We start from the raw sequence: 25,762 nt of genomic DNA on the forward strand, positions 1-25,762 counted from the left end.
CCTTCATTGTGGTAAAACTGTGGTACACCGTTCGAGCCAAACGTTCACATCAATCTCATGACAATAGCGCAGACTCAAGAATAGCGCTCGCGCACTTCCACGCTGAAGTTTCACAGATGTGAATATTCCACCTGAAACATGCGCAGTATCTTTTTCACCCCCTCAATCCCAGGGATTGACGCTAAACTTGAAAAAAGTAAGAAACAAAAGGATGTTCAATAAGTCGTAGCAAACTGTTGCTTAGGACGCAAACTTTTCCCCTCTCTCCATGAGAACGTGTTCACGATGGAAATTCACTTGAGGTGAGTGAGGACTGGGGAGGATGCCTCCTCTTCTGCTTGTTGGCTGCAACCTGAGAAGAGAGAAGTTGGGAGTCCGTAGGGTGTTTGTTAGTCCGCTTGTTTTCTAAATGAACTTATTCTCCTAAAGGAAAAGCAGGTAAAAAGCAGCAGCAGCCTCCTTAACACTAGAGCTCTGAATATGCTGCATCGCATCTGGAGTTAAACTTCCTCTGGCACATGGGAGGGTCTTATACACGTAGTTAGTTATTGTTGGGTTTAGAGTAGGCTACTGCGAAATCTTAACCTGTAATAAGAAAACACTATAGAAAACATTAGGCCACATCTTAAACTTCTATGTTGGCCTATTAGTGTTTAAGCTCAACATTTTAAAGATCCTAATTTTTAACTGTTATGATGGCTTAAAATGGGTTAAAACTGTGTATGAAGTTTAAGCATCGAGGAGGCCCAACTTTGTCACACAATAAAGTTATATATCTGTAATTTTAAGGTTTGAGCCAGGGTTAGGGTTTTGTGTGTTATAATTCTTTGACTTTAAATTTAGCCTGAAAAGCTTATGATAGGCATGTTTAAAGGGGTAATGAACTGGCTTTTTATTATATTGTTGTCTGAGGTCAACTTATGACATTTGCTTGGTTTTTGCATTCAAAAACATCAAAATGAATAAGTAATAGGCTATTTTCTACGCCTAGCTGAAAAACACTCAGTTTTTATGGGCGTCTCGCACTGAAGATTTGGAAGTAAACGCCCACTGCTGTGATAACACAGTCTCATCCCAAAAAGTCATATAACTGACGTTTTGGGACGTATTTTGACCATACGTCAATATCAGCCTTTTTAGGGCCCCCTTAAACGTCGGTAGATGGCGATCCCGGGCCGTCATACAACTGACGCTTTACCTTTAACGTCAGTTAGGTGACGGGTTAGGTTTAGGGTTAGGTTTAGGTATGGGGTAGAGTTAGGATCCCATAACCTCATCTACCGACGTTTAAGGGGGCCCTAAAAAGGCGAATATTGACGTATGGTCAAAAGACGTCCCAAAACGTCAGTTATATGACGTCTTGGGGTGAGACCGGGTTGGCTGTGAGTGGATAACAGTTTTGTATATTATGAGTTTCAACTCACCCATCGATGCACTTGGGGGAAATTGTTTTGAAAACGTCCAATGTTGTAAAATGGCAACTGGAATGATTCGCCCATACATGTTCGACCCAGAGTCTGAGCGTTGCACAATTCTTGTCAGATCCAATATAGACGGCACAGCACTGTTACTTTTAATCAGCCTGCAAATCCAGTCTTGTTTACAAATCAATCCTCGGTGAAATGAAGCGAACAGACGGACAATGTTTTACCTCATCAGTTGGAACGTCAATAAAAAGAACGTTTATCCATGCAGTCCTATTGGAATCCAGAGGAAGCATATGCAGCGACTGTCTTCTTCCACAACCAGGCACTGCACAATATTTTGTATCGTTTGGTAGCTCGATCCGGTTTGTCAGCACAAGGTAGTCGTCTATGTTATTTAGCTATGAAAATATTATCCATTACAAAAGATCAAGATGCAAATGTAATGCATTAAAACACATGACTAACACCAAATAATTATGTGTTTAATGACAATAACATTAGCATAATAATATAGATCTATAGCTAAATGCTTCATAAAGAAAGTGTTACTGAATCTTTTTTTTTTTTTCCCCCATTATGGCGTGTGCTTTTTTTTTTTTCAAAAGAAATGGCTCTGAATCCCAGGACTGCCAAGTGTAAAGTCGTGACTGTTGCTCAAAATTGCTTGCACTATTGTTCCGCTCCCTTCGGGTTTAATAAGCACACAGCTCATTTTGTTCTTTCTTTGCATTTCTCTCTAAATCCCTTTGCCACAGGGATCCGTGATTAATTATTTGACATCCCGCTGGATTGTTCAGAATCGTGTGATCTGTTGCACCACACAAGTCTAGCACAGCACTGGCCTGAAATGTTTTTCCAACTTAACAAGGCTAAGCATTAATGTAAAAAAAACAACAACTCTACCGTATTAAAGTTGCTCTGGTGGGCTCTAAACCGACTTTATTTGCCCTCTTAATTATCTGGAAGCATTTGTGTCAGAGCAGGTGGCTTATCCATTTTTATTTACAGTAGAAATAAACATTTACTATCAAACTTATTAAACTTTACCATGGTAAACAAAGTTTTGGCCAAGATACCGTAGTTGCTACAGTTATAGAAATGAAACAAAATGACTCTGAAAGCTTCTTGCAGTATTTGAAGGACATCCAATAGTAATATGGTTTTAGTAGAAAAAAAATTGTACATTTTCATTTTCAAGGTGACTGTATCATTTTATACTAAACCAATGTTTTCTTCTCATGTTCTGCTGTTATATGTATTCTGAGGTTCCAGTAAATCACCCTCAGTCTGCCAGCCACCAGGTCTTTGGCAGTAGATGAGCGCGACAGGTCCAGATAGGGTTATGAGAAACAGGTGTGTTTAGGCTTAGCCAAGATGGACATACCAGTGGCCCATATTGCTGTTTCTCATTAGAGGTTAGAAAATACTATTTTCAGGGTCACAAGCCCTGAAGAGAGGGGCACTTTTACAAGGACATGGTGCGCTAATGAGAAATGTGAGGGGAATGTGGGTCTACCACATCTTTGTTGCCAATTTATGCTTTAAGGTTGACAAGGTTTAAAAAAAAAACTAAAAAAAAAAACTTGTAATAGATGCAAAACTATTTAGACTTTGTCAAAGTTATCATAACAAAATAAGAACAAAATAAAATGTATCCTATAAAACAATTAGCATACACGACCACTTTTGTTTTAAAAATACACATTTTATTTCACAATGTTATATAATATTGAACAATGTTACTAGTTTACTTTATTGTTTTACATATATATATATATATATACATATGACATTTATTATTATATAACTATCACGCATGGCTGATTTGGCTGGATTACATGTTGGACGGCCATAACCTTTAAATTCTTTAATTGGATTGTCTCTTTGTTCTACTTATAAATAGAAGTGTCCAGGTAAAGATAAACAACACACCTTCCCTGTTCACAGGCAACAGCATCAATCACATTGCATAGTCAGACATCAGTAGGATTTTTCTGGTGAGTTCCTCTCCTATGATCTTTACAATGTTAGATAGCTCTGTTTATGTATTTCCCATAATGTGTGAAATATGAGCATGGTTTATTTATATTAATTTTATTATAATACTTTCATACTTTAAGTTTCTGAGATGTTTAATTGGTGAGAATTATATAATCAAAACTATATTTCACTGTGGACAGAAATCAAATATGACAAACATAATTTGCCATGTTGATATATTGATGATCTAACGATGATTAAAGATGAACATAAGCAATTAGGCATGAACATTTAGATAATTTTAGTATGTCAGAATAGCGCTAATTTTATATATCCAAAGTTAGCGGATTGTACCTTTACTTGTTTATTAGTTAAGCAGTGATTTATGGATTTAAAAGCACATCCTATTTTTGACTAATGCACACTATTGTGTAACATCCTGCTGATCAAACTGAGGCGCAAATCATGGCAGAAAATTATGTACTGATTGTTTTACCAGCACTCAGACATATGCCATAGAATGTAAAAGTTTAACAACGTTAGCTTTTGACCTCAACTTGCCAAATATGTTGGCTCTGTTGTGTTCATTTAAAACAACAGATGGTCATGAAGTAAAGCTGGTGAACTTGTGAACCTCTGGTGTTTTTCAACATGTTTCTTGAATATTAAACTTTGTTTTTGTTTTTTTTGTTTTTTTTTTCTGGATTACCTTTATGGATTATTTATAGTGTGAGAATAATCAGTAGATAATGCTTTGCCTTCAATAACACCCCTCAGATATATATTTCTATTATTCTATTCGGTTTATAGTCACAAGACTTGTTTGGCTCTATATAAAGTCATAGCACATTCTATTTTAAACTGCCTTATAGGCTATTACACTTTGGCCTCCTTAATCAAAGAAGAAGCTTTTAAAGACCAGTTGGTTCTCTTGAAGTGGAAAACATAGATTAGATATAAAGATATACAAAAACTGACCGCATAGACTAAAGAATGACACAGATTGACTATAGTTACAGAGATAAATTACCTGAAGGTCATAAAACAATGAATTTCATCCGAACGGTTTTCTCATAAGGTGTAGCACCACACAGTGGTCCTTATGGGTATTTTTGGATTTGATGCGCATCTTGGCGTTTCCATCCAGTGTTTTATAACACGATGGGCGGGCCCATCTCAAAATTGAATTCGCATAAAAATAGGTGGATCCCAGCTAACAATCTTTGGTAGGCTACGTTATTTTTTAAAGTTTGTTTTTGGTTGGCCAGAAAAGTTTTTACATTTCTTTAGCCTCAAATAACGTCTTCAACACAATGGTTTTTTTTTTTCAAATCTGAAATTTATTGAGTCGTGACATTAAACGAATAAACAATTATTTGACTTCAAGTAGGATATATGTAGCCTACTTCTTATAGTTGGACGTGCTTATTTTGGTCCGTAGCCTAAACAAAGACTTCTCAATCAACATCATGTTCTCTTCAATAAAATTCAAGTCAAATCTATCCGAAATCATATTTACTCTAACATCTATTATATCAATATAATATATAAGTAGTCCTAATTATGATAAACAAATGTTAGTCAATCAGCCAGTAGCCTAGCTAAAATTAAAAACGCGAGTGCGCGGTTTTCTGTGATAGCCTAGGTGAAAGCGCGTGCTGGAGAAGCGCGTGCAGAGCGAGGCGCGCAGTAAAATAAAAATAAAAACAAAGCCATTAATGCATATTATCATTACAGTGCTTTTCACACTATGCTTAACCTTGGCTTGATATTTTAGTTATAAAGTTTGATTAAAGTTGATTTATCACGTTTTAGCTATAAATAGCCCACAAAATAACCATTCGCCTATAGAACGTTCTGGATTTAGTAGCCTAATTTTTAGGTTAGGCCTATTTAAAAATATCCTCCCTGCAAAGATCTGGGAACGTTACTTTATGGTTGCAAAAAATAAAAATGTAGGCCTACTAAAAACAGCATCATTCGGAAAATTAAATAATTATTTGTCATTTACAGATATTTTAATTTTTCCCTTTGAGCCTGTCAACGTTGCTGAAGATGAGGGTGTTGATGGTTTTACTGGCGTCCCTTGGGGCCTTTCACTGTGTCCCTAGTACCACCCTTCCTCCCATATCAGCCAACACTCTCAAACGTGAGTGCATCCTATATTGCTAAAGACATTCATACACCAAATGAATAATACACTAAAGCCAGGGAACAATCTTATGACATCTAAATGCCCTGACATATGATGGTCTTTTAGGCCTGTCTCTGGAAGGGGAGAAGCTAGTGGATCAGGAGGTCAGCAAGGCACTATACGGAATCAAAGAAATGAAGGAGGTGATGGCCAGTAATCAAGAGAAACATGCAAACCTCATGAAGTCTCTCATGCACAGTGGGGAGAAGAAAAAAGTCAGTGAACAATCTTTTTTAAGAAAATAAAATTAATAATAAAAAAAGTAAACATAATATTAAATACCTTCTTACACCATCAGGGGGCAGCAGAGATTGCACAGAATGTAGAAAAGAAGCTGAATGAAGCCGAGCAGCAGTGCAAAGAATCTCTAAAGTCCTCCTGGGAGGAATGTCGACCTTGTCTTGAGGACACTTGTAAAAACTTCTATACGAACACCTGCCGCCGTGGATTCTCCACCTTCACCAGTAAGGTACAGCATTCGTGTCCACCTTTACCATTCTAATGCCCCTGAGAGAGATGGTTAGGTTAACTACTGAGTAGAAATACACCTTATTTTACGGTGTCTTTGTTACACGTTACATGTGCTTGCTATAGTAGTAACAGTAGGTAAATAACAATTATATGCAACTAACCTTAAACCAGACCCTAATCATAACCCCATAGAACAGTTAATTATTACATGATAAATTATAATGCATAGTTACACAAAATACACAAAAATGTATCCAAATACACCATATTTATCCATCAATCCATCTACTGGTACAATGAGCTGAAAAAAAGAGGACTTTTTGAAATTCATATTTCACACGTATGCTTATTATTTATTAAATCATAATTAAAAATATGTATCAATTATTTAACATTAATTTCACATTTAATTAAAATAATATATTTTTTAAATAAATCAAAGTAGCAAAACAGTAGTGGGAGACAATGAAATCAACTTCAGTTTGACTGTTTTTCTGTTTTCCACAGCTACACAACTTCTTCCAAAGACTGAGCTCTCGCTTTGGCCCTCGTGATGCTCAGGATGAGGTAGCGTTGAATCAGAGCGCAGAGAACCCTGACCTGGAGGTGGTGAGAATCGAGGACTCCTTCAGCAACCTCCTCACTAAAGTGGGAACCCTGGTCAATCGTAGTGCAGTGCTGGTCTCCCACTTTCACCATGAGCTGGACCAGGCCCTACGCAGAGCCTTCAGTCCTGAGCGGGAAGACAAAGAGAGTGAGCTGGCTCTCAGGCCTGCCAAGAAAGCTCTGGATTCTGCCTTTCTGGAGGGTGAGGGCCTGGGCGATGTGCTGGAGTCCTTCGTTGACTTTGGGAGAAATGTGTTGGAGGAGTTTGGGGCCGTAATCACACGAGCCTTCAGTAGCATTCATGATGCTGTGGAGAAGACAGCGAAGGAGGAAGGTGCTTGAATCTGATATATTTGGGATAGACCAGTCAACCAGAATTCTGTATTTTCAACACACAAGTTTATGTAAAAAACAGAACATTTATGTCCGTTGGTGTGAACAGGCCTTAACTCTCTCTAATTGTGTCTATATTTACCCCAGAGAAGAAACTCTTCCCTCAGTTTCTGCAGAACAGGAGACTGTGCAGAGATCTGCGCAGACAGTCCTCAGAGTGCTGGCAGCTGCAGAGCAAGTGTGAGGCCTGTCAGGGAACCTTGTTTACTGGTAAGAGCACATGCTCACATCAATTAGTCAAATGAATAGTTCTCCATATAGAAATACATGTAACTGGTGTCCCAGCTCTTTAGAAGGGTGAGGAATAGACCATTTTTCACTGAAAATCTTACTAATAGGAGTTGATATTGAGAACTATGGCAAACCGTATTAGCTTTTAATGTTCCCAGCGTTGCATTTTTACTAGTAACAATTATGATTAGAGAGCTCTACAAATACATTTTATGTCTCCATTGACTTACATTTATTTTTAATCACACAAGCTCAACAAATTTTTGCACACAATAACATTGTTTATTATAAGTACGTGCTGCAGTTCCTTTGTGCAATATTGTTCCTCTTTGCTATTATTATTATTATTGTGGTGTGGCCAAACCCATCTTTTTCGTTCTAGTTATCATCTTTGGTGTGAAATGAGCTTAAATGATGACAGATTTTTCATTTTTGCTTGAACTGTCCCATAAACCCTTACCTGTCATGTTGATGTGCCAGAATGCCCAAATGTAAGAGAGCTGCACGTCGAGTTGGATGAGGTCTCTCAGCTGTTGGAGGCGTCAAAGCAGGAGTATGAGGAGGTGCTGGAAATCGTGCAACATCACACTAAAGACACCATCAGCTGGCTCAGCAACATGGCCTCCGACTTTGGTTGGGTGACTGAACTCGCCAATAACAACACCACTCCCGAGAGCTTCTTCAGCATTGCCACGGTGAGACACGAACAAAAAAAGTAGCATGGTATTGCCATTGATTTTAAGGCAAAGGGATATGGAAATGGTACAACCCCCAAAAAATCAGAAAAGGTTGGGAAATTTTGTAATATGCAAGAAAATCAAGAATCTGTGACTAAAGTACAAAGAAAAAATGTCCAATGTTTCCACTGACCAGCAAGTATTTTGTAAATATGAACAAATTTTGATTTTGATGGCTGCAACACACCCCAAAAAAGAAGTTGGAACCTTTCAGCTAAGAACAGGAAACTGAGGCTACAATTTGCACAAGCTCATCGAAATTGGACAATAGAAGATTGGAAAAACGTTGCCTGGTCTGATGAGTCTCGATTTCTGCTGCGACATTCGGGTTGGTAGGGTCAGAATTTGGCGTCTACAACATGAAAGCATGGATCCATCCTGCCTTGTATCAACGGTTCAGGCTGGTGGTGGTGGTGTCATGGTGTGGGGAATATTTTCTTGGCACACTTTGGGCCCCTTGGTACCAATTGAGCATCGTTGCAACGCCACAGCCTACCTGAGTATTGTTGCTGACCATGTCCATCCCTTTATGACCACAATGTACCCAACTTCTGATGGCTACTTTCAGCAGGATAATGCGCCATGTCATAAAGCTGGAATCATCTCAGACTGGTTTCTTGAACATGACAATGAGTTCGCTGTACTCAAATGGCCTCCACAGTCACCAGATCTCAATCCAATAGAGCATCTTTGGGATGTGGTGGAACGGGAGATTCGCATCATGGATGTGCAGCCGACAAATCTGCGGCAACTGTGTGATGCCATCATGTCAATATGGACCAAACTCCCTGAGGAATGCTTCCAGCACCTTGTTGAATCTATGCCATGAAGAATTGAGGCAGTTCTGAAGGCAAAAGGGGGTCCAACCCGTTACTAGCATGGGGTACCTAATAAAGTGGCCGGTGAGTGTATGTCTCCATGTCAATGGTACCTTCACAATAATGCAAGTTACCCATACCGTTTTCAATGATGCACCTCAATACCGTCCAGGACAGATGTTTGCTTTTGCACCTGTCGCTGGTGAAAGTCTGGTTGGTCCCAAAAATGTTCTCCAAAAACAAGCTCACGTATGGATTCTGACCACAGCAGACATTTCCACTTTCTTCTAGACCATCTGAGATGAGCTCAGGCCAGAGATCCACATAGAACTGATGTAAAGCTTTCTCCTTGCGTAACAGAGATTCAAGTGGCATTTCTTGATGCAGCGTCAGACTGTGTTCGGTGAAAATGGTTTTCCAAATTATTCCTGAGCACAAGCTGTATTTGACAGAATAGCATGATTGTATCTTGTTTAATGCCATCTGAGGACTCTCAACAGAGGCACATTCAACAGAGGTCTACTGCCTTACCCAACACAGACTGAGATTTCTCTGGATTCCCTGAATCTTTTGACAAAATTATGTATGGAAGATGATGAAAGGCATAAATGCTTTGCAATCTTGCATTGAGAAATGTGAATTTTTAATTGTTTGACAATTCTCTCAAGATATTTGGCACAAAGTGACGAGCCATGACCCATCGTTGCTTAAAAAGAACGAGAAGCACTTTTACAACTTTTACCAATTCACCTGCTCATTGTGGACAGTTTCAAAATAGTTGGATAATCTAATTTGGATAATCGTTTCACTTTTATTTGGTCTCTGTCCCAACTTTGTTTGGGGTGTGTTGCATCAAAATCAAAATCTGTTCATATTTACAAAATACAATTATGTTGGTCAGTGAAAACATTGGAAAACGTTCCATTGTACTTTTGTTAGCTAATAAAAGGTTAAATAGAATGAACAAATCACAGATTCTTTCAGATTCGGGGTTGTATTTTGGACATGTAGCACAAGGTAATTATTCAGTAGGTGAGAAAAACAGAGTAGTGGTAGATTTACCCAAGAAAATAGGTTAAAAAAGTCAGATACTAAATCTGTTGACCCCAAATAACAAGGTGGTGGCACAGACGGAGGAGAGCAGCAACACTCCAGCAGCAGTCACTACAGTGGAAGTGAATATTCTAAACTCCCCCACTCTCACCCTGACTGTCCCTGCGGGTCTCCGGCTACAGGATCCTGCCTTCATCCAGTATGTGGCGCAGGAGGCACTGGGCGCTTACAAGCAGATGGCCAGGTCAGACACTTTACAATTAAACAATGTCAGAATGCTTCACTCATCAGCACATATTTCACAGGGACAGGTTAATATCTCATAAAGAGAATACTCCTCAGTTCAATCACATAAATCAGTTCTCAACCAGGGGGTGACGGGATGATTTAAGAGTATTTCAAAAATAAAAAAGAATCAACCTTTTAAAGTCTTCCGTATCATATTTGATACATGAATCTGCTCAGTCCTCTAAATTGTCAACAGGAACCAAAACCTTGCTGAAAAATACTTTACAAAAACCTCTACATGTCTTCTGCACTCAAATTGATCATTCATAGTTTTTTTAGCAGGTAAAAAAAAAAATATAACAGGCTTTTGATGGATGATTATTTGTTTTCTCAATCATCATTATACTGTATTGCATTATATGTTTGCTTCACAAAATTTACAACTACATAGCTTTGATAATAAAACTAAGCATTTAAATATCATCTTAGTGAGACATATTATTGAGAAACAGAGTGTGAAGTGATATTTATATTACAAGCTATTATAATTTTATCTTATTTTTTGCTATACAAATGGTATTTGCTATATACTAAATTGCACTTTTTGCTTTGTTTGGGCTCCGGAATAAAATTAAGGTGTGAAAGCCCTCCCTATATCATACTATATCACTCAAATGTGATACAAAAACATACAAATATATGCAAAGTTTGCTTTCCTTTTATATTTTGTTATACATGTCCTTAAATTTCAATAAATTCAGCAGAGAGGAACGATATCATTGGAGAACTTTTTTTCCAGCCGATGAACGATAAAACATTGACTGTCCATCCTGCTTAAAAGAGCTCAAGGCATTTTTAATCGACAGATGACAAACTGCAGCGCACACCAAGAATAATCAGAACGATATCATATGCTGGGGTGGACTGGACTCTATATAGACTAGTAATCGTTATTGGTGTGAACAGGCCTGCCTTTAATGCTCACATAGGACTTGGCTCTAACAATGTATTTTTCCCTTTTTTTTAGGCATGAGGATGTGTAATCAAACTACAAGTCATCAGTTTTCATCCAAGTATTAACCAGGGTATACTATATATTGTGTTAACGTGTATTGTATGCATTGGGCTTAGTTCAAAAGTATTGTAATTTATTTATGGGGTGTTGTGACAGGTTCTAAATAGCTGCAGTTGAATCTTGTCTTGTGTTAATGGACTTAAACATCACTATGTCTGAAATGTAATTATACCATCACTGTTTAAAATAATCATTTACTTTTAGCGCAAAACTATTTGCCTAGTTACTTGCATCAGTAGGCCTATGTGTGTTCGCTTTAAAATACTATAAACATTTAATTCAATTATCGGGAGTGTTTCTATGCAATCCTTCTAGTATTATAATGTAGGCTACTACAAAAGTCACAAATTACCTTTTTTCCTCTCATGTAGAAAAGGGCTTCCATGTTTCCGTTCAGTCCCAGTTCAAATCTCATCCATCTAAAAATGATAAAAAAATTTCACAAATGTCTGAGCAAAAATCCTGATTTGCAAATAACCCACATACACTTAAAATCATTACGTAAAACTTTATTTTTTACTGTACAAATTCTTCAGATTAGTAATCGTAACCATTTTCACAACAATGTCATTAAAACTCTGCAGCGGAGACCATCACCTCATATCAGAGTACTTTCACTTTTTTGACACAAAGAACAAAATTCGATAAAAGAGTTTTGCTCAAACTTGCCTGTAGCCCTTGTAAAACAGGAGGCGATGATGGGAAAGATGTTTAGGGGATGTCCAGGACAAAATAAAAAAAGTCCCTAAGACAAAGGGCTCACATACAGGAAGGACGAAAGCAAGGCCTCTCTCTCTACATATGAAAAGCTACACGACAAAGGGGAGAAGAAATCAACAAATTAACCCTCCAAAAGATATATCCGTCTGATTCATCCCAAGTGCATTCAATTCCTTGTCATGGGTGAAATGAACCCGTTACAGAAAATGCATGACCAAACTCCAACATTAAGCAAAAACTGATGTCTATTTTACCCTCTCCATTAGACTTGTACCATTTTTACTTTTAGTGATTTCATCAAACTTTGGTTGGTAAACGCTCTTAATCTGTAGTACCTGAATATTTCACAGTGATCGAAGCTTAAACAGGAAATGCAACGACGACTCCCCCAGCAGCAAACATGGTAACATTGTGGTGAACGAGTTAAAGGCTTTATGCAATTCCGATTCCTGTTCAAGAAACTTGCAAAAGAGTCAAAAACCAATAGATCTGTCTGAAATAATTTTTTGAGCAAATTCACATTCGTATGTCAGAATGAAGAAAGAATGTCAAGGCTCTCTTGAAATATACTGAAATATTTGTGTATGAAATAAACTGTGGAAGATCTATAAATCTCTCTGGTTCATTTATTGGAGTGTACATGAGAGAACAATGAATTTGTACCAAAAGGTTGGCAACACTACAAATGTGTTGGCACATAAACACTAACCTGGCAGTGTCGGTGCTGATGCGTGTAAAAAAAAGAAACTCAGGGATTGCTATTGTGATATTAAGACTTGTCGGGTCTCAAAAGCAGCGTGAGGAATGATGTTTGGACTGCTCAGGTCTAGTGTTTTGATGATAAAATATTTCTCTCCTAAATTACGGTTGAATAATTCAAGATAAAATAATTAGAATGACTTTTTGCTCGAAAATTAGCAGCTGGCTGAAGTGGCGATTGGTCGTCAGAAATGTATTTGTGCAGGCTTTTCAAAATGAATCATCTCCCAGGATATGAATTCAAGCTCTCGTAAAGATTGAAACTGACATTAAGAGACATACAAAAAAAAAAACATGATCTGCTATAAAAGTGTTTTAGTGAAAGAATCTGCCCCTGTAATCGATCGTTCGCAAACTTAAGCTCTCATACATTCAGAACGGCTAATGCCCTCATGTGTCTCTCTCTCTCTCTCTTTGTCTTTCTCTAACTTCCACAGTCCCGTCCCAGCAATTAGGTTCAACCAATTCAACCACAGTTATTGGTCACTTTTGATAAACTACTCAAACTACTAAAAAACTAAAAAGGGAAAAAGACAAAATGAACACCGTTAAAATAAGAAAGACCGATTTTACAATAGGATTTAGTGTTCAGGTGAAAAGAATACAGACAAATAGATAAAAAAATAAAGAAAAAAGCTGATTTTGTGCAACTGTGAACCAGCCATCAGCACTAAGCTCATCGCTTTTTTTCCCCACAACTCCCTCCGTCTGTAATGCAGGGTTATCAGCCCAGCAGAGTTCTGGGAGAATGACGTGGTCCTGCTTCAAACCCCCTCGTACACACGTCGCCCTCATCAACTCCACCACACACACATCCTCAGGCAAAAGTCATGCTGTGAAAGATGCGTTTTATCTGCTAATAGAGTTTTTACACTTGATTCTTGAGTGGGAAAAGAAACAAAAACAACCACAAATCTCAGTAAGGACAAGTGTGCAGGGGAGCTGTTGGGAGGAAGTGCCACAATGGGTTTGAGAACCGTCCTGGTGGCTAATTAGCACGTGGTGGTGAGTCTCTGGGTCCCGTAGAGGGTCTCTACAGGTTGTCTCCGGGCTGGTACTGTGGCTCAGTGGCGGTGAAGTAGTCTTCCAGGAAGGACTGGATGTACTCGAAGGTGGGCCGCTCATCTGGCTCTTTCTTCCAACAGAGCCGCATCATTTCGTGTAGCGACTCCGGGCAGCCCTGAGGACACGGCATCCTGTAGCCCCGCTCGACCTGCTCCAACACTTCTCGGTTCACCATGCCTGAAAAACATACAGAGTGAGTTTGTCCAACCGCCCACTGTTCAGCATCCAGACTGCCTCAGACAGGATATGAGGGGTGTGTAATTACTGCAGACACTTCGCTTGGAACCCACAGAGGACAGGAGTGTTGAGGACAGAGGGGACAGACAGTCTGGTGCTGCGTAAGAGATTGGAGATTGCCTGTGTTCAAGAGCTCTCTCACGGGAAAGAGACTTTTCCAGGGCCGCATATGTAGATTCTTTATGTATGCGAGAAACATCGAGTGACCTTTCAGAGCTCAGCCCATTTTCATTTACACTAGCTTACATAATGACTCGCACAACAATAAGGCTTACGCATGCAAACTCAAATCAATACGTCTTATATTAAGTGGAGAGTTAAAAAGCTGCTAGATTTCCTGAAATGCTTAAGACTATTAAGGTTGTCATGTTACAGATTATAAACTTTCTCCATAACTTCAGTATTTGGATTCACCCTGAAATTGTTTTTAATCAAACTGATTCCTTTAATCAAATTGAGTCAAACTACTTATTTACCAAGGAAGGATTAAACATCAAAAACTACAAAAGACATTCCATTTCAAATGCCATTATTTCCAAAACTCTGTTGTGAAAAAGAAATAAGAATCCTGCACTTGATGCAATGATATACACTATTAGTCAAAAGTTTGCTTAAAGCTACACTGCGTAACTTTTTTAGTGTATTCTTAGCTAAAAACACTTAATTCTCTCAAAAATATGTGCTCATTAACGTACATTTACTTTGTTCAAGTAATAAAGTATTGCCATAGAAAATACATACGGGTAAGGGGTTCTAATGTTGGTCGCCATGTTGCCCCTCCATCTTGACAGTAAATTAGTCAAAGAGGGACATAAACGTAAAGGCGAAGCTTGAATTAACGGTTGAGTTAACACTCATGGAGGTCAAACTGGAAGCCATGTTACTCTTGGACTACATTGGCCACCGTAGGAGTTAGAACAAAATCGGAATTGAGAGGAACAGAAACTAATATTCATTTGAATGGTCATATACCTTTAAAAATAACACAGTGTAGCTTTAAGGCCAGTAAAAAAAATAAATAAAACGTTTATTCAGCAAGGATGCATTAAATTTATCAAAAGTGACAGTAAAGACAATAATGTTACAAAAGATTTCTATTTCAAATAAAACCTGTTCTTTTGAACTTTCTATGCATCAAAGAATCCCCTCAAAAAACGTAACATGCTTTCCACAAAAATATTAAGCAGCACAACAGTTTTCAACATTGATAATAATAAATGTTTCTTGTGCACCAAATGAGCATATCAAAATGATTTCTGATGCATCATGCGACACTGAAGACTGGAGTTATAATGCTGAAAATTCTGCTTTGTCGTCACTGGAATAAATTACATTTTAAACTTAAATATTTTTCTTTTAAACTCTGCCTGAAGGCCAGATCATCTCAGTCTTCTCTTCGCCCGTTACAAATGAAAGTGCTGTTTAGAGTGCAGCGTTCAATGAAGCTGCCAGCTGAGGATTGTTTCTCTGAGACTGTGATATACTCCTCATCGCTCTCTGTACTGTTTAATGCCGTTTGCTTTCTTCTCTCAAAAACAGTAATATGTGGTATAGCCGTCCGAGATATGTGCTTCTTTTCAGCATTTATTAAACCAAAATTCTGTACTGCAGTTTTCACACTTTCAAATTCAGCAGCACAACTGGCCTAATAATAAGAAATGTTCTCCAAGTATCAAAATAGTGCATTAGAACGGCTCCTTACATTTCTATGAACTCACGTTTTTAGCAGACTGGAGTAATGGCTGCTGAGAATGGAACTTTGCAAATCACACGTAACATCAGATTTTGAAATAAAAAAAATTGTTGCAAACAGTAATTAAAAAAATTGGGGCTTAGACATATTAAAACGTTATTTTCTGCGATTAATATTTGCTATTTAAACATTAAAAATAATTAAAGCAGCATGAGTTTTTACCCTACACCCTCTTGCTAGTGTTATTTATAAATGATAAATAAAAGCAGTCTGATAAGTTGCAGTAAAGGCATGTCTTTCAAATATACTATAATATTTACAGGCTGTAATTATTCACTGTATCCTCAGAAATTGTATCAGTACTGGTATCACTGGCCATTAAACAAATATTTAAAATACTGCATGTGGTTTCTATATTAATATGGAGATTCAATGCAAAAAAATATATATATTTATGATAAATTTGAATGTAAGGCGCTATTAAAAATCGCAATAAATTACAGAAAACTGTGATTAATTAGGTTTTTTGGCAGCCCTATGAATAATCATGAATAATAATAATATCAACATGTTTTTTTAATAATTAGAAAGCTGCATTGGTGAACAGACTTCTGGCCAAACTTCTAGCTAACTTCCCCACACTTGAACAACGTTGTCGCTTTAATCCCGCTTCATCTAGCGCTCAGCATGGAAGCAGATGTCCATCAATAATGGGCCGACTCTAATAGTGTACAACTGAATGATTGATGAAAGTCTAACTGGGTTTGTGATGTGCAGCATCAGTGAGATGCTTTAGGTAAGCACTACAAATGACAGACTAGGCCGTGTGACAAGTGCAGATAAGAAAGAGACAGATGGTGTTAAAAAAAAGAACTGGTGCCCAGTCAGTCTTCAGCCAGATGGCTCCTTTAGAGTAGTAATAACACACCCAGCAGTGCCTCTCTCCTCCAGTAGGGGGCACAGTGGAATCTGCACCTCTCAGTTTGGAGTTTCACCAACCCTGCTTGAACACACCTGCCTGTACATTTTGTGTAAACCTGAAGACCATGATTAGCTGGTTCAGGTGTGTCTGGTGCTGTATGATACTAAACGGATAGTTCAGTATCATACAAAAAAAAAAAAAAAAAAAAAGGAAACCTGTGAGGTTTCTCTTCCTCCATTGAGAGTTCAGGTAACCAAAATTTAATAAAGGTGTAAAATTTAATACATTTAATAAATTCACTCTTGTGTAATGGAAATCAATCATACATAGAGTACATCACATATGGTAAACAGGGACGCTAGTTGATTCTTGAACAAACCTTATTAATTCTTGTGCAATATTTACCATATGTATGTGCCGATTATTGTTTAGATGTGAAAAAAAGAGCCAAAATGAAATCTGTTCATCAAATAGATCATATCTTTTCACAAAACTTGGATTTAACTGCACCATTAAAACCTTTTTGGATCTTCTAAATTTTGATGACCTATGACGTTCATTAATAATCAAAAAAAAAAAAATCATAATTTGTGTTTTGCAGATTAACAAAAGTCTTATGGGTTTGAAACGACATGAGTGGAAGTAAATGATGACAGAATTTTCCTTTTTGGGTAAACTATCCCTTAAAATATGCACACAAGTTTACCTCAAACCAAATTAAAGTGCAATTATGATACAATGAGTGAGTGGGAAAAATATCTTTTTACTGCTGAATCAAAAGTAATATTTCCCACCTGGATATGGGACTCTGCCCTTGGTCACCAGCTCAGTCAGCAGGATACCGAAGGACCAGACGTCAGATTTGATGGTGAATCGGCCGTACAGCGCTGCCTCTGGTGCAGTCCACTTAATGGGAAACTTGGCTCCTAGAGGAACAATGACACAATCTCTAAATTACTGCAGTAGAGTCAATGGCTATTACTAAAAGCAAATGTCAGCATTTTAAAACATCCCGTTGACTCCAACACAACTTCAATAACTTGAAATTTAGTTGTTTTACCATGTTATTGATAGTTAAAGTAGTGAAGCCAAGGGAATGTGAGAATTTGATCAAGAAGGATCACTAGTGAAATGGCTACAGAAACAAATGCACGTGTTATTTGAGGTAATTCAACATGATTAGATGATTGCCTTGTAACTTTCAGGACAATGGCTTTGTTGCCAGTAGTAGCACTGTTCCAGACTAAAGATTGTGAGTTACATATTACATATACATATCACCACGCATATTTTGTGTAAAGGTCTGATTTTGTGGATGAAAAAAAACCAGCTTGCTTTAATTTTCAAATCAAGCTTTGGGTTTATTAAAATGTTTGGATCATGTCACTTGTGCTTAACACAAATACATATAAAGTAATTTATTGATATTAAATATGGAATTATACAATTATATATATATGCATGCATGCTGTGATTTCCATTCAGGCTCTGTAAATAGAATGTGCACAGCGGTAGAATAATAATAATAGTGTTTAAATTATTTTTGATCCACTTTCTTCATCCACTATTCATTGACAACCCAGCAGAATATTATTATAGAAATATAATATAATTTTGTATAATTTTATAACATCATGCAAAGCTCACTTTACACACTACTTCACCGGAAAAGGAGACCAGAAAGATTTCTACATTCATATAAAATTCCCTAAGTCAGAAGGCAATACATGATTAGAATTTAAAGTGCATAATAATCATGATTATCTCAAATATATCCGCAATCAGATTAATCACGAACAGGAAATTATGTAATTATCGCATCAGGCCAAATTATAAAAAGTGTTAATATTGCATTTCCATCCACATACCTTGTCTAGCAGTGTATTCATTGTCTTCAATCAGTCTAGCCAGGCCAAAGTCGGCAATCTTGCAGACCAGATTGTCCCCCACCAGGATGTTAGCAGCCCTCAGGTCTCTGTGGATGTAGTTCATCCTCTCGATGAAGGCCATGCCATCTGCAATCTGGGCAAGACAACAGGAAATAAAGCCTCCAGAAACGCTTCTAAAAACCAACCTGTCAGGTCCAGTCATTGAAATCCTATTTTTGGAGCATGAGACTGCTGCATTTATGGGTTCAGATAAGGGGGCACACGTTTGAAGTTTCGGTGCTTAAAAATCTACATTTTAAACCAATGTTCAGATGCGAAAACAGCAGCTCTAAATAGCTGCGTGTGGGTGAAATCTACAAACAGGTTGCTGAACACAAGCTTAAAACAGAAAAGAGGATGAAATATTCTTGAGGGAATTTAACAAACAACCTCAAAAATGAAAAACTGTCCAAAATGTTTTCACAAGCATTGTCTCGCAAGCTGAGATGTGAGAGGGAGATTGAAGCCTCAGTCAAGCAATGCGGCAGTGATGGGAGCTCAAGGAGGCGAGAGAGTGAGTGAGCGCCGTAGGAGAGAGGAACGTGTGAGAGAAACAGCAAGCTTTTTTAAGCGAACAGAGCTGAATTGAGTGGACACATTAAAGTGAAGTGGCCCCACAGGAGTGGCGGTTAAGTGCTCCAGGCATTAGGCGGGAAATGAGGATCATAGTGGCTGGGAGAGACACACGGGCAAGCAGGATGTCATATCAGATATTAAATAAATATGACAGCCAGATGGAGGCTGAAACTGAAACCCTGCCGCTCTGGGAGGTTCACTGTGACATGCTTCGACTAACGATTGGGCAGCTGTGTGCTAATAAATGAGGAAGAGGCTGGTTAACAGTGGATCGGGGTTGGGTTTCTCTCTCACCTGGGCAGCCATGTCTACTAGCTGGGGCAGCTTGAGGTACTTGCCCTCACCCTCCTTCAAAAAGTCCAGCAAACTCCCTGAAAGAGAGAGGCAAAGAGAAAAGATTTTTCTCCCTTCAAAAATTTGGAAACATACTATAATTGATAGAATATGAAATAATTTAAATACATTTTTATATAATCATATTTCTACATAATATCTTTTAAAATGTAATATTTATTACATGCATCAATATTTGTGATTTTTAAAAAATAAATGTATTGTTCTTATATTTTTACGCCACAACCATCTCAACACCATATTATAAAACGGGCCTTACATTATTTATAGAATTAAAAAAGTAATATTTTTTTAGTTTAGAAAAAATAAACATTAGAAAAAATTGTATATTAACAAATCTATATCAATATAAAATGTTTTTGAATAATGATGCAACGCAAGATAAGATATGGTTGTAACGTAAAAAATATAGCAACAATAAAACTAGTTACAAAATTTAATTATAAGTCAAGATGCTTCAAAATAAACAGGAAGTGAAGAACAAGAATGCAAGCTACCTTTGGCCATGTACTCAGTGACTATGTAAATTGGCTCCTCTGACACAACAGCATACAGGGGCACCAGCTTGTCATGCCGAAGCTTCTTCATGATCTGGGCTTCCTGCAGGAAAGCTTCAGGAGACATGGTGCCCGGCTTCAGAGTCTTTATAGCTACTTTAGTCGTGCCATTCCAAGTACCTAGAAAAAAAAAGAATTAACAAAATGAGAGAGAAAGCAAATCAAAACAAAATTACACACAAAACATTGTTTTTTTTAGAGCAACAACCCTGTGTAATCCAGTTTAATCCAGGAGTGGAACTGAAGTGTTAATTCTTTGATTTTACAATAAAATGTCGATACAAAATACACTTAAATAAAGCCGAAATTATCTGAGAAATCAGTGGAGAAAAGTATGGAAAAGAAATGTGGGAACACTGAAATATTTTAATACCAAAAGCAAGATTTATACACAAGAAGTCCATGGAAAGGGGTCATCGGATGCCCATTTTCCACAAGTCTGTAGGATTCTTTAGGGTCTTAATGTAAAGTTTGTAACATACTTTGGTTAAAAAATGTGTAAAACAACAGCCTTTTACCTCATCAAAAACAGCTCTATTCACAGCGACACATTTTGGTGCATGTCTCTCTTTAAATGATAATGAGCAACTGCTAACCCCTCCTCTCTTATCCGTGGAGTGTGTCGACACAAGACAGCCTTGGCAGACAGTATACAAAAATGACATCATATTGCTCAAAAAATCCAAACGGCTTGATTATTGAGAGTGTTTAGGCTTTTGAGGGTTGAAAAAATGAAAAAAAAAGGAGTGAATGGATTTTTTTCATTGTTTGGTGGTTGTGTCCACACACTGAAAAGACACATTTATATGCAAAAACACCATATAAGACAATTTTGCATCTGATGACCCCTTTAAGAAATCTTCCAAACCAGCTGAAGTATGTACATTTGCCAGGACAGACCATTGAGCAAACCGCTAAAACAGCAATGACACAGATTCCCAGCTCGTGACAAAACAGTAATGTGGAGCCTATTATGCATGTTGAAACAAACATACTCAGACAATAAGTGGAATTTCTGACATAGTTTTCTATGATGTGACATGTTGGAGCTTGTAGCGAAGCTAGCTTTAAAAGCTGTGACGAAAGACACGGGTTCTTAATAATCCACTTTCACACTCTCTAGTACATAAACACTAAAGTGCTGCGGTGCATTTTTAAAACAACAGACGCATATGAAATTCACAGTAGAGGAGAGTGGGGTGAAGTGTGCCAGGTGCTTTCTGCTTTATATGTGCATTTGTCTTACCCATCCAAACCTCTCCGAAGCAGCCCTGGCCCAGCTTGAGCTCCAGACGCAGTGACTCTCGTGGGATTTCCCATGCGTCTTTTGCTAGACCCTGAGTCTGGGGCTTCACCGTCGGACACACTGTGGTCAGTCGGTAACACAACCCATCTGCATGCTCTACACACACACACACACACACACACACACACACACACACACACACATAAGAGTGATGTCAGAGAGAGGACAACAGTCATAATTCATAAACCCTAAGTAGATGAGACAAGTTTTCCCTGGACTAGAATTACACCTGTGAGTGTGACGCCCATATCCAGACAATTCGAGATTTCAATAGAGTTTAGATCAGTACATTATGACCCGCTATTATTTGTTATTATGAACAAATAACGGTGAGTGAGAGAAGTGCTGAGCAAAATGAATAGATGCAGTTCTGAATTAAACAAGGTTTGATATTTTTCAAATTTCAAACAATAGGGGACCATTAAGAATCAGACTACAAAATGACCCAGGTGAGGGCAAAAGACATTAATCATTTATCCAGCCATAAATTCAATTAATCACTGTCTTTCAACAAAATGATTAAAATCTTTACAAAGCGAGTCTCACAGAGAGAGCCAGACAAGGACTGATGGCCTTTCATTAAGCCTTGGCATTCTTCAGATAAGATGAATCTGAACTGCAAATTTGTTTCTTTCACATGTCCTCAGGTCTGTGACGGGTTGTATGAAACACCTGACAGAAAACAATTAAATCCACTACTCAGTGGGAGTTTAAACATTAAACGGACAATATGGCGAGTTGGTCTTTCCAAACAGCATCCCCTCTTCTGGCAAGATTTTGGAACTGTGCTATGGAGACTTACTTATTTAGAGTTAGGATTTACACTATTGTTAAAAAAGGTTGGGGGTAGTAAGATTATTCCTAAATAACGGTATCCTTTTATTCAGGAAGGATGCATTAAATTGATCAAAAGTGACATTTGTCATAAAATATTTTATATCAAATAAATGTTCTTCTAAACGTTTTATCAATCAAACGAATCCTGAAAAAATGTATCTCAGTTTCCACAGAAATATTAAGCAATACGAATTTAACTGAACAAAATGTGTATCTTAAAACAACAAAAACAGCGCTTGGCTTGTGGTGGCTTGTTCCAGACCAAACACAGTAGACCATTTCTAAATGGACCCCTTCTTTATACATGGTAAGCATTGTTAGGCTGGAACAGAATAGGTACACCCTGCTCTACTGTAAATGTTTGTTTAAGGAGATTGTATGGCTGTCAGATTGATTTTATGGACCTGTGCTATCAATAAGTGAAGCTGAAAGCCAAACCCTTAGATTAGAAGAGTGACCACCACATACTTTTTGATATGTAGTTTATATCAAGTAATCCTACTTTGAGAGCTTAACCGCTGAGGTAAACATAACACAGGTTTGATGGCTTGACAAAACCACAATTAGGAGAATCTGATGGTTTTCCTTTGTGGGGACTGACGTCAGCTACAACAACAAAGCGTAACGTCTCATAAGATCAAAGTGTCGATTTCAAAAGCCCCCTCAGAGGTTCTCATGTGAAAACTAAGCCAAGATTAACTGACAGTCTGGGAGAACGGGGACACGTTTCTCACAGCAGACGTCAGACACCTGTTAGCGCTATTCACACTGAGACCCCTAAGCTTCAAACCAACACCCTGCCATCTCCACATGACTGGTATTCTGGGCTTCTGTGCTCCACACAAAGTTTCTGGCCACGTCAAGTTTTGCTCAAAACTTTAAGGTCCATTTGTATCGGAAGATGATACAATAAACAATGTGGTTTCTTTAGGTTCTTTAGGGAGAAGAAATAATGATGAAAATACAGCTTTGCTGTAGGAATACATTACATTTTAAAATATATTTTAAATTAGAAATCAGTTATTTTTTCATTTTAACAAATAATTGCAGCCTTGGTGAGCATAAGATGCTTCTTTCAAAAACGTAAACTTTTGAATGGTAGTGTATACATCCTATAACTTCAGTAGGACTCAAAACTTGACCAAAGTGAATGTGCTCACCTGTGTAATGCTTCACCAGTTTCTGTAGAGTGTCAAACTGGGCTCTTGTGGTGATGTAATAGCCTCCACTGTCAAGCTTTCGGATTTTGTAGTGTTTTACGTTGTCTCCCTTCATCTCATCCCAATCCCGTATTGAGAGAGAGTAAGCCCCTGCCACAATGAGAGGTCGCAATAGATTAAAATATTTCTGATTTGGTTTGGTTTTGAGTACCAGTGCTTGTAAAAGTACAAGATAGATTGCAATTCACTTACCTTTAGTGGTCTCACTTTCTCGGACCAAAAATGTGCCTCGCTGGTTTCCAGGAACCAGTAGCAGTCGCTCAGCATCTTTACGACCCATTTTTCCAAAGTACCATCTGTGAGATGGAAATAAATGAAAATAAATCACTTGCCCAGCCATGTTAATGAGGAGTTTGGAATGCTCTGGAACATATAAAAGGCAGTCTGATGAAAACTAAATTAGAACAAAAAAAATTTAAAAATAATGTCTGATGAAGAATGTGCTTTTCTCTGAAAAGAACAACTGACTTAAGTTAATTAAATTGGCCTGAATCTGTCCTGATTCCTGAATGAATTTGTCAGTGTCAAGGTAACTTTTTGAACGACTAAAGAATATTGGGGCCAGTAAGATGTTTTTTGATGTTTTTGGTTTGGTTTGTTTTTTTTATTTAATTATATCAAGAAAGCCTTAAAACATAAAAACAAAAGGCATCGAAATATAATCAAGGATTAAAACACAATAAAGTCCAGGACTTATTTCCATTGTGGTCCATTTTGAAAGACTGTATTTATTTGAATGGAAAAATACATAAAAAAATGTGTATTATGAAATATTGTTACAGATTAAAGTAACAGTTTTCTATTTTAATACATTTCAAAATATAATTTATTCTTGCAAAAGCTGAATGTTTAAAATAGTTGCTCTGCTTAAAATTTTGGTGGAAACCAGGATTTTTTAAAGGATTTGTTTTATGTATATAAAAGTCAAAGGAACTGCATTTATTCAAAATAGAAATATTTTGTGACATTAAAGTCATTAGTGTCACTTTTGATAAATTAAATGCATACTAAAAAATATATATATTACGGACCGCAAAAGTGTAAGGAGTCAAAGAAGTCATCTTCATAACTGCTGATTTATATCTTGATGATTTGTTATATAGCTGTAAAAATCATCAAGGCATAATTCAACACAACTTTTTTAAATGAACAATGCAGACTGCCATTTAATCATGTTCACTGATTTGAATTTATATGAACCAATACACGTATTATAATATACAATAAAGCCACAAAGACCACAGTGAAGGTTTCTACAAACAAATAACTGAATCACAATTAATTTCAATTTGAAACTAAACTATTTTTAGAAAATGAACTGAACTTAAATCAGAGAAAAAAATATACATACAGTATATATATATATATATATATATATAATATATATATATATATAACCTTTAATGAATGAACGAACTTGTTCTTGATTAAATAGTCTATATTTAAACGACATTTTAAAGTTAAAAACCGACTTCAAACAAAAAAAAAAAAATGATAAAATGATACGTTAAAACATTTGCAAAGTGAAAAATGGCAAAGATTGAAAGCAAAGCTTGTACAGAGAAGCACAATAGGAACAATATGGGTGAAGAAGGGAGTAACACTGAAAGAGGGACAGACGAAAAGTTTGTAACTGAAAAAGAGAGTCTTTTGTCTTGCAGTCATGTGTTTGTTGGTGTGTTTGTCAGCACCAGGGCTCTGGGCGTACGTGTGACCGGCCATCATGCTCTCTTAATTATGGCATGAAAGGATGAGATGATTGGATAAGCACAGGAGGAGAGGAGTTACTTACTCTTCCGCTTGGATGGAGTCTGCAGGGGCCACGTAATTACTGGGAATGTAGCCCTTCTGCCCTGTGTTGATGGATCTAGCCTCCCACCAGTCTCCCTCTCTATGGGCCAAAGCAAAAGACACAACCGAGTCATCATGCTCATGTCCTTCATCACAAATAGAACAGTATCAACAGTAAAAATACAGGGAAGTGAAGGAATTTGAAGCGTACGATTAAAAATGTCAGGGTCGTTACAGAAGGATTTATTGATTGCTAAACCTGGCTAGTGGTTGAACAGATGGCCCATTATGGAAATACATTAACCCAGAGAGATTTCGCCCTGGACGAACTTGGAATACAATGATGGATTATAAAAGAAAATAAATAAATAAATACACAAGACACATATCCATGCTTGTACGACTATCTTTGACATTCATGATATAATGCAATCCCAAGCCCCTTACCTTTACCATCACTAAATGGCTTAACCATAATTTTTAAATGTTAACCCTTACACAGCCCTTTAAAGGGGTGTCAGAAGTAAGGGCCTGCCAAAAGGTCCTTACTTTACTAATTTTGCCCTCATTCCATTTGGCCAAAA

The 25,762-nt window shown here is 37.4% G+C and overlaps 3 protein-coding genes and 1 long non-coding RNA gene across 4 annotated transcripts in view; 1 reads left to right on the forward strand and 3 right to left on the reverse strand.

Annotated features, from left to right (window-relative positions):
- colec12 (collectin subfamily member 12) overlaps window positions 1-508 on the reverse strand; it is a 32,154-nt gene extending 31,646 nt beyond the window's left edge. The window contains exon 1 of the mRNA XM_089131239.1: window positions 1-508. Coding sequence (XP_088987365.1) covers window positions 1-7 — 7 coding nt within the window. The 5' untranslated portion in view covers window positions 8-508.
- On the forward strand, window positions 161-12,008 carry clul1 (clusterin like 1). Its single transcript, XM_089131242.1, has 9 exons — window positions 161-302; window positions 5,444-5,556; window positions 5,668-5,816; window positions 5,900-6,070; window positions 6,580-7,012; window positions 7,159-7,281; window positions 7,783-7,997; window positions 9,976-10,154; window positions 11,166-12,008. Exons 1-9 carry the CDS (start codon window positions 286-288, stop codon window positions 11,179-11,181), a joined length of 1,416 nt encoding a protein of 471 aa, XP_088987368.1. The 5' UTR covers window positions 161-285; the 3' UTR covers window positions 11,182-12,008.
- On the reverse strand, window positions 5,537-6,808 carry LOC148981458 (uncharacterized). Its single transcript, XR_016168557.1, has 3 exons — window positions 6,673-6,808; window positions 5,884-6,108; window positions 5,537-5,717 (listed from the first exon to the last, which is right to left on the reverse strand). It is a non-coding gene; the product is annotated as an uncharacterized LOC148981458 (long non-coding RNA).
- Window positions 11,707-25,762, reverse strand: part of yes1 (YES proto-oncogene 1, Src family tyrosine kinase) — a 27,768-nt gene continuing 13,712 nt past the window's right edge. Inside the window, exons 4-12 of the mRNA XM_039676555.2 lie at window positions 25,180-25,278; window positions 23,580-23,683; window positions 23,328-23,477; window positions 21,271-21,426; window positions 19,965-20,144; window positions 19,408-19,484; window positions 18,478-18,631; window positions 17,404-17,535; window positions 11,707-13,934 (exon numbers count right to left, since the gene is read on the reverse strand). Coding sequence (XP_039532489.1) covers window positions 13,726-13,934; window positions 17,404-17,535; window positions 18,478-18,631; window positions 19,408-19,484; window positions 19,965-20,144; window positions 21,271-21,426; window positions 23,328-23,477; window positions 23,580-23,683; window positions 25,180-25,278 — 1,261 coding nt within the window. The 3' untranslated portion in view covers window positions 11,707-13,725. The remainder of the gene's footprint in view (window positions 13,935-17,403; window positions 17,536-18,477; window positions 18,632-19,407; window positions 19,485-19,964; window positions 20,145-21,270; window positions 21,427-23,327; window positions 23,478-23,579; window positions 23,684-25,179; window positions 25,279-25,762) is intronic.

This window comes from Pimephales promelas, chromosome 5, assembly GCF_988280905.1.
Source record: "Pimephales promelas chromosome 5, fPimPro1.hap1.1, whole genome shotgun sequence".
Classification (NCBI taxonomy): Eukaryota; Metazoa; Chordata; class Actinopteri; order Cypriniformes; family Leuciscidae; genus Pimephales; species Pimephales promelas.

Excerpts from the sequence above, each read along its gene's own strand:
- clul1 (XM_089131242.1), top strand. Across the intron at positions 5,817-5,899 it reads ACAGTGGGGAGAAGAAAAAA|GGGGCAGCAGAGATTGCACA; the intron begins GTCAGTGAACAA and ends TTACACCATCAG. Across the intron at positions 7,013-7,158 it reads GAAGACAGCGAAGGAGGAAG|AGAAGAAACTCTTCCCTCAG; the intron begins GTGCTTGAATCT and ends TATTTACCCCAG.